The 13,691-nt window shown below is 39.6% G+C and overlaps 1 protein-coding gene across 1 annotated transcript; it reads left to right on the forward strand.

The window, feature by feature from the left end:
- The first annotated feature begins 8,661 nt into the window (after nt 1-8,661).
- On the forward strand, nt 8,662-12,448 carry lig4 (ligase IV, DNA, ATP-dependent). The gene is made up of 2 exons (XM_053476533.1): nt 8,662-8,727; nt 9,290-12,448. Exon 2 carries the CDS (start codon nt 9,302-9,304, stop codon nt 12,059-12,061), a length of 2,760 nt encoding a protein of 919 aa, XP_053332508.1. The 5' UTR covers nt 8,662-8,727; nt 9,290-9,301; the 3' UTR covers nt 12,062-12,448.
- The last annotated feature ends 1,243 nt before the right edge of the window (nt 12,449-13,691 follow it).

Below are 13,691 nucleotides of genomic sequence, written 5' to 3' on the forward strand. Positions count from 1 at the left end.
CTTTTTTTTTTGGATGTAAAAGGCAGGAAGTTGTGTTCTAAAAGCAGAAGCAGCTGGTATGCATAATTGTGCCAACTAAGCAAAGGCATTTCTTGGTTTCAAAGTGACTAAGATGCCGCCAAAGACAGCCACCCACATTTGTAGTTATTTTTTGCAAAACAGGTCTTGTTTTGCATGGGGTGTGTGCATGTACGTGACTGGATAGTCTGCGTTAGAGGTAAAATCATAAGTAAGTGGAAGGAATTTAAATAAAGTCCTCACTCCTGCCCCTTTAGTAATTAATTTTTTGTAAGCTTTTAACTTATTTCTTTTGGCAGAAAACATAATCAGTCTATCTTGTTGTCTGATGAATTCAAATAAAAGGACAAGACAGTTAAACTTAGTTCTCATTAAAGGAAAAAAAACCCCACAATAGCAGATCCTATAAACACCACCTTGGCCAGGAAGTCACCATCCTGGAAGTAATAATTTGCAACTTTTTATATTATGCACCAAGCCCTGTATAATAATTCATATTTATTACCAGTAGTTTTACTGAACTGAACTGTTTAATTCCTTGCTTTTAATGGAAAGATGATGCTGAAAGATACTACTGTATACTCCAACAACTTGATTAAAACATATATATGTGTGCTAAAAGTCCATAAAAACATAATTAGCAACTAGTTACTTATACATAGCTGAATTCCTGCTGTCTATTGAATGGGAATGATCAAGGAATGATTTTTGAAGTTATTATTGAAGTTATTATTCAGGCATCTCATCATGCTGTTCTCATACCGGCTTTTAATAACAATGTTGCACAATATGACATAACCTTAGTCTATTAACATTCCCTTGGTCATTATACCTTACATAATGATTTTTTTTTTTTTTTTTTTTAAGCCAGTGCTCTATCTAGCAGGATGTTATGTGCTGAAGATACATGAATCTAAATAATAGAGGCCAAGACGTGAAAGCAGAGCCAACACTGCTGTCGGCTTCAACAATAACACAATTTCTAGTGTAGTGCGCTGAAGCGTTTGGGTTTTTTTCCCCTTCTTTCTTTTACTTTTCTTTTTTTTTTTTTTGTACTGGCCTGGTTTCAGTGACAATGAAAAAGACTGACGCGGATAGAGAAAGGGAGGCCATGTGATTTATGACCTCAATCACTGTAGTTGCTCTGTTTTTATCATCACTCCTTGACCATGCGCTGTACCTGGCGGGGCACTGTAGCAGAAATAATTCAGATTGCTTTAATAAAGCAAACTAAGCATGAGAACGATTGTAACCTCCACCACTTGGAGTGGAAGAGTACTTCTGAGTACTTATTCTAGGACATTGCGTGTCCGCTTTATATTGGGATAAATAAATAATTGTGACCAAGTTTTGGTCGTTCATTTATCTATAGTGGCTGCAGAATTCTATGTTCATTGTCGAGCCTATTCCAAGAAATAGTTAATGCATGCCGAATTAGATAGCAGCCCACTGAAGGGCACAATGTATACATATAAAACTTTCACAAACTCATCTTTCATATCTTTGGTAATTTTGTTGTAACTAGTTCTACTGTCTACTGGCCAGTTTTTGTGAGGTGTGTCTAACCTCAAAAACCTGAAGGGAACACATAGAGAATATGTGAAACTCATGCTCATACAGTAGCTTGGAATTAAGCTGAGGGTTCAGGAGCGGTGAGGTAGCAATGCTACCCACAGTGACCCATGCCACATTTTGACCAGGTTATTTTGATCAAATAGGTCATGCCAATGGATCCCCTCAACTGTTGCTCAACTGTCCTTCCATGATGATCAGGCCACCGTGTGACACTATGCTATGTATTTAGAATGAGTTCAGGTCCTAATCGGAAATCAGCCTGGGCCTTGGTAATAAGATACCCCAATATTTAGTCATCTATCACATGGCAATGTTCGTGGAATTCTCACAGCAAGTCTAATAGTAGGTGGAATTCCATTTATTAACTTTAAATGACGACGATCAAGATCAAGATTGGTCAACCCTAAGCTCGTGTTGCTGTCTTTGTGGAGTTTTACATGTTCCGTCCACATCTGTGTCCACTGCTTACTACTTTTCAGTTCTTCAGTTTCTCCCCAACTCCCCAAAACTCCCAGTATGTAACCATTAATTATCCTGTGTGTAAGCATGGTGCTCTGGAACGGACTGGCATTCCATCCAGGATATATTTCCACTCGCCTAGTGTTCGCCTAGTGTTCCAAGGATAGGCTCTAGATCCACCATGACTCTAAACAGGATAAAGCACGTACTAAAGATAAGTCAAACAGAGTGTTTTCTCTTAGAGGCCCGGCAACCCTATTTTCTGCCCAAGAAATGGGATTTGGAACACATTTTTAAAGAGGAATTCTCTCGTGACATCAAAAGTGCTTGTACATCCTACATGCTGGCTGTGTTTAATGTTTCCAAGCAGAATTATCTCTGATGTAATACTAAAATGCTCAATGCCGAGCTGGGTCAGGAAAGGGCCATGACCTCATTGCTGAGTGACACAAGTGCTAGTGTTGTTTTTATGACTCAAATCGTCTGATGTCTTCGTATTTATCCTAAATAGTGCCTATTACCAGAAATCCGAGCTCTCTGCTCTCTGTTTTGATCAGTTTTTACTTAAATAAGCATCAGGTATAGAGTTAGTCTTTCAGTTTTATTCATGTTTTGATATATGCATATTTGTCTTGTTGAGGAATTATGTGACGTCCCAATAATGTGAGAATCCTCATGTTTTCACCGTGGGGAAACCTCAAACAATACACACACGTTAAAATCAGAGAGAATGTCTAAACCTCCATCAGATCTGCCTTTTCAGTGTTGTTTATTTGGCCTAGAAGAGCAGGCAATGAGAAGACAGGTTAAATTTAGAAGGGAAGGTTACTGTATACATGCATGTGGGTTGCACAGTGTGACAGTGTTTACTTGATTGAAGTACTTACTATCCCAAAGTGGACTTATATATAGCCACTGGCTATAATGGCAGAAATAGATGATAAAGGCATTAACCTTTTTCCTTTTTGTCCAGGCTTTTCAAAGAAGTGTATGAATATGGATTTGTACACAATGAATTCATAAGAAGCCTGACATTGGAATGAACTTTCACAGACGACCAACCATGGAAACCTTATCTTTATGATCATCCACTGGCTTATATAGATTTCATATTTTATTTACATGGTTATAAATTACTAGATCTAAAAAAAAAAAAAGGGGGGGGGGGCAACATGAAATAACATGTAAGGATTGAGAAGCAATTTTTAATAACTGCATTTCCTGAAGAGTTTTATACCTTCTATACCACATCCACTGGCACTGCATGGGCCCAAGAACCCAACAGTGATGACCTGGCAGTGGTGGGGCTTGAACCCCCAACCTCAACCACCTGAGCCACCACTGCACCAGAAATGTTTTTGACACCTGTTGTTCTTTTACCTTCTTCCCGACTTACGTACATAAGGGTATGTTTAGGGTCAGTGAGTAAAAGTTAGCAGAGGCTACAAACAATAATTCCCGATAGCATGAATCAGCACGAGCTACCTGCATTGGTGAGTAAACACCCTGTACCTCATACTTGTTTTCATCCAAGCACTGAGGTCAGGTTTGTTTTTACCTTTATTGGCAGGTTGATGACTCCATCAGTCACGTCACTCTTGGCCATTTCCCAGAGTGTTTGTTCAGAGTGATCTTACAGCGCACAAGCAAAGAGCACACGGATGCTGGGAACTGCTGGTTCCCTTTTGGTCAATATTAATGATATCAAAATGACTCATAAAACAGTGAGTAGTCCCGTGAAGATTATGACAGCAAGAACACTGGCGATGTGCAGCTCACGTGTGTGAAAAAGCACATTAGGGTATAACAGTGACATCAGGCCCTAACTGACTCACACAACAGGGCTTTGTCACACATACACGTGGTTTGCTTCCGGTCGGAAGCGGACTTCACATCGATGATGTCACTTGTTTACCATCTTCCAGGTCATTCTTTTTCTCAGCTTTGAAAACCTCCACTGTGTCACACATAGAAACCCACAACACATGGAGGTTATAGAACCATTTTTGCTATAACAATGGAGGGATGAAACCTATCCGGCTTGGGGCTGTAGCGAGGGATTGCACATTCAGAGGTTCCTCTTTGGCTGCTGCAGTTCTGGTGTAAACAAGTCAGGCTTGTATGTGATGGATCCTATTCGCTGCTCTTTCTATTTCTCTCTCTTCATGATTCCCTGTGCATTGGGGCTCACCCTAGTGGTAAATAAAACACAACCTTTTTTTTTTAGGGGAATCCTTCTTTCCAAAACCCCTGGTATGGGTAATATTGGACAGGAGTGGGAACAATTGCACATTGTTACTATATTTAAGTATTATTTAAGCATATTTATACTTTACTTCAAGAAAATGTTTTAATATGTTGGAGTAACCAAATGTTAGTTTCTTCCTCTGTCTCCCTAGAAGTCATGAATTCCATTTAATAATAATAAAAAAACATGTTGAGGTAATGATGCGTTAAACTAACATCAATTCCAGTAGAAAAGATCTACCAGTTAAGGGTTATTAATTAAGGTTAACTCACATTTCCATTTAATGTAGCCACCCATGCTTAAATGCAGTCATATTAGCCTTCATAAATGCAGCAGAACCCAAATTGTCTAATTAACTTAGAAGTGTGTTTATGTACACAACTGAGTACACCAGGCCAAATTTTACTGAAACTTTCAGTTCACATGATCTTTCAAAATGTTGCATAATACAATATCCTTAGGTCTTAAAGTTGACACAATAAAAAAACAACAACCTGAAAACAACCCATGATGGCCAAAAAGAAAAAAAGTTCTGTAAACACCTATGCAAATCCAGTTCAAAACCATGCACCTACTTAACTTTATGCATACACCTACATGCATAAAGTTCTTTATTGTTTTTTTTCTAGTTTTGTGAGCACTTGCAAAACATGAAGATCGTTCAAGTCAAACCAGGACAACTCATTCACTCACTCATCGTCTATACCGCTTCATCCTGTATTCAGGATCACGAGGGGCCCGGAGCTCACCCCAGGAGAAAGAGGGTACGAGGCAGGGTACACCCTGGAGAGGGTGCCAATCTATCGCAAGGCACATACACATACACACCCTTATTCACACTAATTTGCATGTCTGTGGACTGTGGGAGGAAACCCACCAAGCACGGGGAGAACATGCAAACTCCATGCACACTGGGACGGGAATCAAACCCAGACCATGGAGGTTCAAGGCGACAGTGTTAACCACTACACCACCGTGCCGCCACTTGTGATTAAGTTTTAAATGAATATGCATGGTGGTCTAATTTATAGAAATTTTGCATGTAATCAGTTTCTTTTGTGTGATTATATTGCAATATTTATGCAAAAAAAAAAAGATGTGAAAATTAACAAATTGTGTATTGATCATGTGAAAAAAACTCCATTATATGCAAAGATACAGTATTTGTGAAACATTACAAGTGTAGTGTCTAAAAGCCACCTGTGTACATTTCACAGAAAAGCATGCATAATACACAGTGTACTGCCTGGCAGAATGTGTTTGGTTAACGACTTGCGCACCCCAACGTCATGGTGGAGAATACCTAACCCATGAGTAAAGGAGCAGTGATAAATTCCCTGTCAAAAGAAGCTTTGTAGTGTTGCCATGTGCATTTACTGGCTCATAAAAACATGTTCGAATCTGTGGCATGGAGTGAGGTATTTAGAACCAGTCCAGAGAGTCACACAGGTGTCAGGTGCACACACAAACGCACACAGCAACAGCGAATTAATCATGTACCAGGATTAAACATGCCACATGCAATCCGTACATTCTTTTCTATAAACTTGACACACACTACAGATTGATCTGTTTCCCCTCCCAAACACATATAATTAATAAAAGACCCGACGGAGAACTGTTTATGGGGACAAGAGCAGGCCAGTTTGGGTTTCTGCACTCTGTGGTGCTCCAGAGGCATCAAGCCGCTAATAATCTGGTCCTATAGTGAGGTCTTCAAGCATCTACGCATCTTCTGTTCATAAATGATCATGCTGACAGATTCCTGTCGTGTACTGTCGTTGTTTATTTAAATGTTTGTCTTAATTTACTGAGATTGTGGTTACTCTTACTATAAATTCTATTTTCTTCCTTCCCAATGAGCACGCACACCAGCCATCAAGTAATTGAGATGTTTATGAGTAATCCCGAAGAAGATTTTAAAAATTAGTCCTAAAAACATTTATAAAGATCTAATGAAAACATCCTGCAGTTCTAGGTGTGATCACCGTGATAGGTTTATGGAACATGACATACACCGATTAGCCATAACACTAGCATCCCGATTTCTATCCAACTAGGCATTCATGGAATGCACCGGACAAACAATTCTGATCCATGAAGGCTCCACCCCGCTACCCACAGTACCGAAATTATCTGCTGCTAAGATCCTAGTGCCAAGCACCACAGCGCTCCTCCATGAGCAGTCATGCCCTGAGGGGCCAAAGCTGCCTAGGTGGCACAAGTGGAACCAACACAATATTAGTTATAATGTTTTGCATTTTAATGTTATGGCTGATCGGTTTATATGCCAACAATGTGTAAAATGTGATGAAGCATTCATTCATCCCCCCTTTTCTTGATTTTAAGTAGTCTTTTCAACACTTTTAATGGGCATTGTGCCACTGTAAACCAGATATAAATCACACCTCAGCTAGGATGATTTTTTTGGTGAAACAAATGTAAATGGAATAAACAACAGTACCATGTTGTTGAACTAGCAAACCTATATGTTAGGTATATGTAACCTATTAGTGATTTTGCTGCTAATGTGTTGACTGGTGCTGCATTTTTGTGATTCTCTTGAGATGTTAGTGGTTTCTGCTGCACTGATGTCACCTGGGGACGTTCATAATGCAGTCAAAATGTCATTTAACAGAAGCAAAAAGTCAAGACCTCTCCAACTTTGATGATAACAGTCAGCTTTTACTGTTTCCAAAAACAAAAGTGTACACCCTTCTTTGCTCTACGTTCAATGCCCATATTTATATCACGCGGCAGTTAGATCAGCAGGATAGCGGTCTGCAAGATGATAAACTCAAAGGTTTTCAAAAGGTTCTCAAAGTTCAAAATGAACTAAAAGACAACGCCACTGCATCTCTCTCCTCAGGTGGAAATGAAGCAAATGCTAAACCCTACTGACTTCACTATTAGCACGTAGTCCAGTGCCTTTGTAGATAATATATAATGTATGAAGCTGTAACTAATTTAAAACAGATCAACAGGAAAGTGTTTAAAAAAAAGTCAACATTAGAATTAAAATAAAATCATAGAAGTTATTAATTATGCAAATTAATAGGCAAGTCATTTTGGGTGGATTTTTCCTTTAAGTTTAAATTTAAATTATATGGACAAAAGTATTTGGCCAAACCTGCAATGACATTGTATACAAATACATATTCTTCAATATGGACTTGGTCCCCCTTTAGCAGCCATAACAGCTTCCAATCTTCATGGAAGGCTGTCCACAAGATTTTTGAGTGTTTCTGTGGGAATTCATGCCCGTTAATTCTGTAGAGCATTTATGAGGTCAGTCAATGATGTTGGACAAGAAGGTCTGGGTCACAATTTTTCATTTCCAGTTCATCCCAAAGGTGCTTGATTGGATTGAAGTCTGTGCGGGCCAGTCAAGCTCTTCCGCACCAAACTGATTAAACCATGTCTTAGCCATAGTTGTTGTTTTGTACACTGGGCCACAGTCATGTTGGAACAAAAAAGGGTCTTCCCCAAACTGCTGCCACAAAGTTGAAAGCATAGTATTGTCCAAGATGTCTTTGTACTGTATACTAAGATTTAGTTTAAGGATTAAGATTGCCCTTCACTGGGGATAAGAGGCCTGATTGAAACATCTGAATTCAATAAATAAGAGGTTTGGCCCAAAATATTTGTACATAAAGTGTATTTCCAGTCAGCATTTAGGCTTCATCCATCTGACAGGAACATAAGACTTCTGAAATTTAGTTAAAATGAGTTAAAAAAAAAAAAAAAAAAAGCCCTCTGCTGGTCATAATCAGGACTGGTTGCAATACGCGCAGAACTGGTAAAAAAATATATTTTATTGTTAAAAAATATTTTTGTTGGTTTTTTTAAACGAACAAACAAAAAATAAATAAACCTAACATACTGTTATGTTTAATCCCAAACACGGCATTGTTCTGATTACACCGTAATTTACGAATTTAAAAACACTCTTTTAAACAAGGACAAAGTCGCTCTCATACTTAGAACGAATTCGGGGTTAAACTTGATATAAATGTATGTACAGGTTATAAAGTAAACTACTTTACATGCGCAATCAGCAGATGTGCGCACGCGTGTGAAACCCGTGCTAGTCGAACGCACCACATTTCGTCACGTCCTTGTGTTACATTATAAAGCCTCGTTAGGAAACAGAAACAGATAGCCGGTTTACCTTTTTTCTTTTAAAGTGAACTTTCAAACAAAATCTTAAAAGAGAAAAAATATATGTATTTAGTATTTTTTATTTAAAAAAAAAATAATAAAAAAAAATAAGTCAAACGTCCTGTAATTCGTCACCAACAGTTTAATGTGGGAACTGTGTATTGTTGGTTCCATAGCAACCCGGAAATAATGTTCATAAACAATGTAGTGCCAGGTCAGATATCAGCCCTTAAACCCCTGGCTTGTTCTTCTTCGCACAAACGCAGGTTTGCTCCTTTTTAGCTAATGTATATAGCGTATATAACGTATAGATATATAACGTTATATGCTTTAATATGCTATCTATCTATCTATCTATCTATCTATCTATCTATCTATCTATCTATCTATCTATCTATCATAGCAGTAACAAAACAATATAATAGCCTTATATTATAACCACAATAAAAACACTTCCTTTCAAATGCTAAATCAAGGCAGGGATAGTTACCTCTGGTCTAAATATTGCTTTATGTGTAGTTTTAATATACTAGTAGTGTGTATGTGTACAGAATGTAACACTTAACATTTATGTTTACATATACATTTAGGCATTTGGCAGATGGTTTTATTCATATCAACTTATAAAAGTGCTTAATTTTCTGTTATTGGATAGATCCTTACCTACTAGGTTACAAATTGTATCTTCAGTCACACACTGGTGGAAAGGGGTTGCTTAGGTAACCCAAGTACTGAAGAAACAGATATGTTTTAAGTCTTCATTTATAGAAAAGTGTTTAATCAACAATTATATAACACTGTGTTTTGTTTCTGTTTTTCTTTTTAAAGACATCATCAACAATGGACGGGCCACCCAAAGGCGAGAGAACAGAGGAAACTTCCAAAAGTGACGCTAAAACATCTGTGGCTGCACAAGTGCCATTTCTTGACTTGTGTACTGTTCTCGAGAATATCCAGAAAGCCAAGAGTCGACCAGACAAGGCCAAATGCCTTAAGCATTTCATAGATTCATGGAGAAGGTTTCATGCTGCTCTTCACAAAGATAAACCCAACACTACAGACTCGTTTTACCCAGCCATGCGTCTCATCGTGCCTCCCTTCGAAAGGGAAAGAATGGCCTATGGTATCAAAGAAAGCATGTTAGCCAAACTCTACATCGATGTTTTAGGTCTTCCAAAATCAGGGCCGGAAGCAAATAAACTTCTGAATTACAGAGCCCCTACTACATCCAAAGGAGGAGACTCCGGAGACTTTGCCCTTACAGCTTACTTCGTCCTCAAAAAGAGATGCGCAAGCCAAGCCAAGTCAGATTACCTGAGCATCAAAGAGGTCAATGACTTCCTGGACTCAGTTGCTATGAATAATGCCAGCAAACAGAAAGACCTTTTAAGGAAAAGCCTTTTACACTTGATTACTCAAAGCTCAGCTTTGGAACAGAAGTGGCTTATTCGTATGATCCTGAAAGACATGAAACTTGGGATAAGCAAGGAGACCGTTCTCCAGGTTTTTCACCCAGATGCCCCAGAACTCTACAACGTCTCTACAGACTTGGACAGGGTCTGCAGACAGCTCCATGACCCCTCCATTTCCTTGAATGAGGTGTCCATCAGCTTGTTTTCTGCCTTTAAACCCATGCTGGCGGCTATAGCTAACATCCGCCAAGTGGAAAAACAGATGGGTAACCAGCCCTTCTATCTTGAGACCAAGCTGGATGGCGAACGCATTCAACTTCATAAGGACGGGGACGTATACAAATACTACAGCCGGAACTCGTTTGAATACACTCAACAGTTTGGGGCCTCACCACTAGAGGGCTCCCTTACACCATATATACACAACGTCTTTAAATCTCATGTTGTCAGTTGCATCTTGGATGGAGAGATGATGGCTTATAACCCCACTACAGAGACCTTCATGCAAAAAGGTAGCAAATTTGATGTCAAGAGGTTGGTGGAAGACTCTGATTTACAGACATGCTTTTGTGTGTTTGACGTCCTGCTTGTCAATGACCAGAAGTTTGGAAACGAGCCTCTGAAAAAGCGTTACGACACTCTCCAGACAGTCTTCACACCCGTCAAAGGCCGGATCCAGCTGGTACAGTACGCTGAAGCCAAAACCAGGCAGGAAGTGATAAACGCCCTCAACGAAGCTATTGACGACCGCGAAGAAGGCATCATGGTCAAAGACCCGATGTCCATCTACAAGCCAGATAAACGTGGTGAAGGTTGGCTGAAGATCAAACCTGAATATGTTGACGGCCTGATGGATGAACTGGATTTGCTAATAGTGGGAGGCTATTGGGGAAAAGGCAAACGGAGTGGAATGTTGTCCCATTTTCTCTGTGCCGTTGCTGAAACTCCAAGTCCTGGAGAGAAGCCAACAGTTTTTCACACGCTCTGTCGAATTGGATCAGGCTACACCATGAAGGAGCTCTATGAGCTTGGCCTGAAACTGGCCAAACACTGGAAAGTTTATCGCAAGACTAACCCTCCTGCAGGCATTTTGTGTGGAACAGAAAAGCCAGAGGTTTATATTGAGCCGAGAAACTCGGTCATCATACAAGTCAAAGCGGCGGAGATTGTTACCAGTGACATGTACAAAACCAACTGCACACTACGATTCCCCAGGATTGAGAAGATCCGAGAGGACAAAGAATGGTATGACTGCATGACCTTAGACGAGCTGAGTCAGTTCCGTGACAAGGCCTCAGGAAAGCTGGCATCCAGGCACTTTCACCTCCCGGAAGACGAGTCTGAGAAAAAGAAACGCAAACTTGCATCCAAGCCCAAAAAGACCATCGGCATCGTTGACCACTTTAAATCACAAGACTTGTCTAGAGTCACCAAAGAGACTGACATGTTTGAAGATGTGGAGTTCTGTGTAATGAGCGGAAACGGCACGCATTCCAAGGCCGAGCTCGAACAGGCCGTGGCACGCTGCGGAGGCATTGTAGTCCAGAACCCTGGGAAGGACACGTACTGTGTGATCGCAGGCGTTGAGAATGTGCGGGTGAAGAACCTCATCGGTTCAGACCAGCATGACATAGTATGGGCTTCCTGGCTCCTGGAATGTCTGGACAAAAAGCAAGTGCTACCGTGGCAACCGCGACACATGATCCACATGTCCCCCTCCACAAAAGAACACTTTGCTAAAGAGTATGATTGCTATGGAGACAGTTACTACGTTGACACAGATGAGCAGCAGCTCAGGGAGGTCTTTAGCAGGATGGAGCCTGTTGAAGGCGCAGTATCCATAGGGTCGATCGAGCAGAAGTACGCCTTCGATGACTTGCCCACTAGCATGTTCAGACCTTACCGTGCCTACTTTGATAAACTCGCTGAGATCGGAGATCCAGAGAGTCTTATAAAGGGTACTTGCCTGGACTTTCGGGCTCTGGAGTTTCGCTTTCACGGTGGCACTGTGGTAAGGGGACTAGAAGAAGGCATCTCACATGTGGTCATCGCGAGTAAAGAAAGATTGTTGGACCTGAGGACACACAGACGTCTCTTTACTAGAAAATTTAAGATCGTCCGAGAAACATGGGTGACTGATTCTATTAAGGCAGGACATGTACTTAATGACAGCGATTACCTGGTGTGAGGTGGAGATGTCTGCAGTACATGACACATTACTTTACATCTCCGTTATTTATGCTAAAATGATGTCTGAATCTGTTCTTTAATTTTCTGTTTGTTGTGCTCTTACTTTTAAGTATTTTTACTGCATAGAAGAATCACGTATTTTAACTACAGACTTACATTTTTTTTAAACAATTTGCAGGTTTTAGATAAACTTGCTCTTGTGTTGTGAAGACTAATGTTTGCTTGCTTACTAAGAACAATGCAAGAGTGGGAAAAAAAAAAAAATTCTTATTTGCTCCCTGCAGATTTTTATGTAATAATTATGTGGAATAAACATGTTTTATCTGTAACTCTAATAATAATAATAACTACAATTATTGTTGTGAATAAAGGTCAGATGAAGACTTAAAAAAATGTGTCTTGTTATATTTCTTATACATTTGTCTCTGTATCTCTGTTATATATTTTAGCAGGTTTAAAATTGTTTCAAAGCTTAAAAACTCCAATTTATTTTCATCAATCATACACAAGCACTTACATGGTTCTCAGTTTTCACCCGAGAACAAGCTGGGAAAGGTGGATGTGACTCCTAGGTACAATCTGAATGCTTGTGTGTGTTTGTGTGTGTGTGCAGGTGCTTCCTATGTGGGGTGCATCTGCTCCATGCCTAGTGTTCCCTTTGATCTATCACAACTTTGAAAAAGAAAGGATGATTACTTAAGATGAATGAATAACCGCAGAGGAAGAGAATTACATAATTAGAGTATAAAGTCACGAGTAAAACTGTTTATATATGTACAGTAGATTGTTTTTTATTATTTCCCAATAGTACATTTTCATTTAGTTTTAATCCACTCATTACATTTGCCACAATTTATACTGAAGTTTCCTGCTTTGTTCGTTCTGGCTATATTGGAAAAGGAAAAAAAAACCATAAATTTAACCACATTTATCGTCTAAAAACACAATTTCGTTAACCTTTCTTTCCGTCTCCGTCTCTTTCTCAAGAACACACATGAACACACACAGCCCTGAGGGGGGTGAGTGAAGCTTAAGAGCCCTTTATAAAGGTAATCCAGGGGGAATGAGGAAATCCTGCAGCCAGAGGGTTTGGACAGGAAAGTGAGGACACTGCAGTCAGGTATGAGGACAACAGGGGTCTAAGCTCAAATGGCTCCTTGAGTGCTCACTGGAAGGAAGCGAAAAATTCTAAAGGTTTCTGTATAGAAAAGGTCAATGAAGTATCATGGGATTGCATCAGTCCTCACTGCTCTGTTTTTACTGTGCTGCTACATGTTGCCTTTGGCTGTTCAGTGGCTTTTATTAGGGTTTGTCTTATTACAAATACGATTAGGACATGGGCAAATAAATACAGATATTAGATTAGTGCAAAAAAAAAAATCCTCTTTTACTAGGACGGGGAATTGGTGATAAAGTTGGAAGTGATCATGATCTATAGAGGGAGCACTTCGCTGTTTTTTTCTTTATAGTGGGATTTTTTTTTTTCTTAACAGAAGCTTTTAAGAAAAAGACAATTACGAGAAGTGTCATCACCATAATGCTAAATAAATACACACTTTGGTCAATAGCTGCTTTTTTATAAGAGTTGGAGTTCAGTACGGGAGAAACTATTTCAAGCTTGTGCCTAA

The sequence above is a fragment of the Clarias gariepinus genome, chromosome 18, assembly GCF_024256425.1.
Source record: "Clarias gariepinus isolate MV-2021 ecotype Netherlands chromosome 18, CGAR_prim_01v2, whole genome shotgun sequence".
NCBI lineage: Eukaryota > Metazoa > Chordata > Actinopteri > Siluriformes > Clariidae > Clarias > Clarias gariepinus.

What these genes read in the sequence shown, in the direction of transcription:
- lig4 (XM_053476533.1), top strand. Translation starts at nt 9,302, where the DNA reads ATGGACGGGCCACCCAAAGGCGAGAGAACAGAGGAAACTTCCAAAAGT.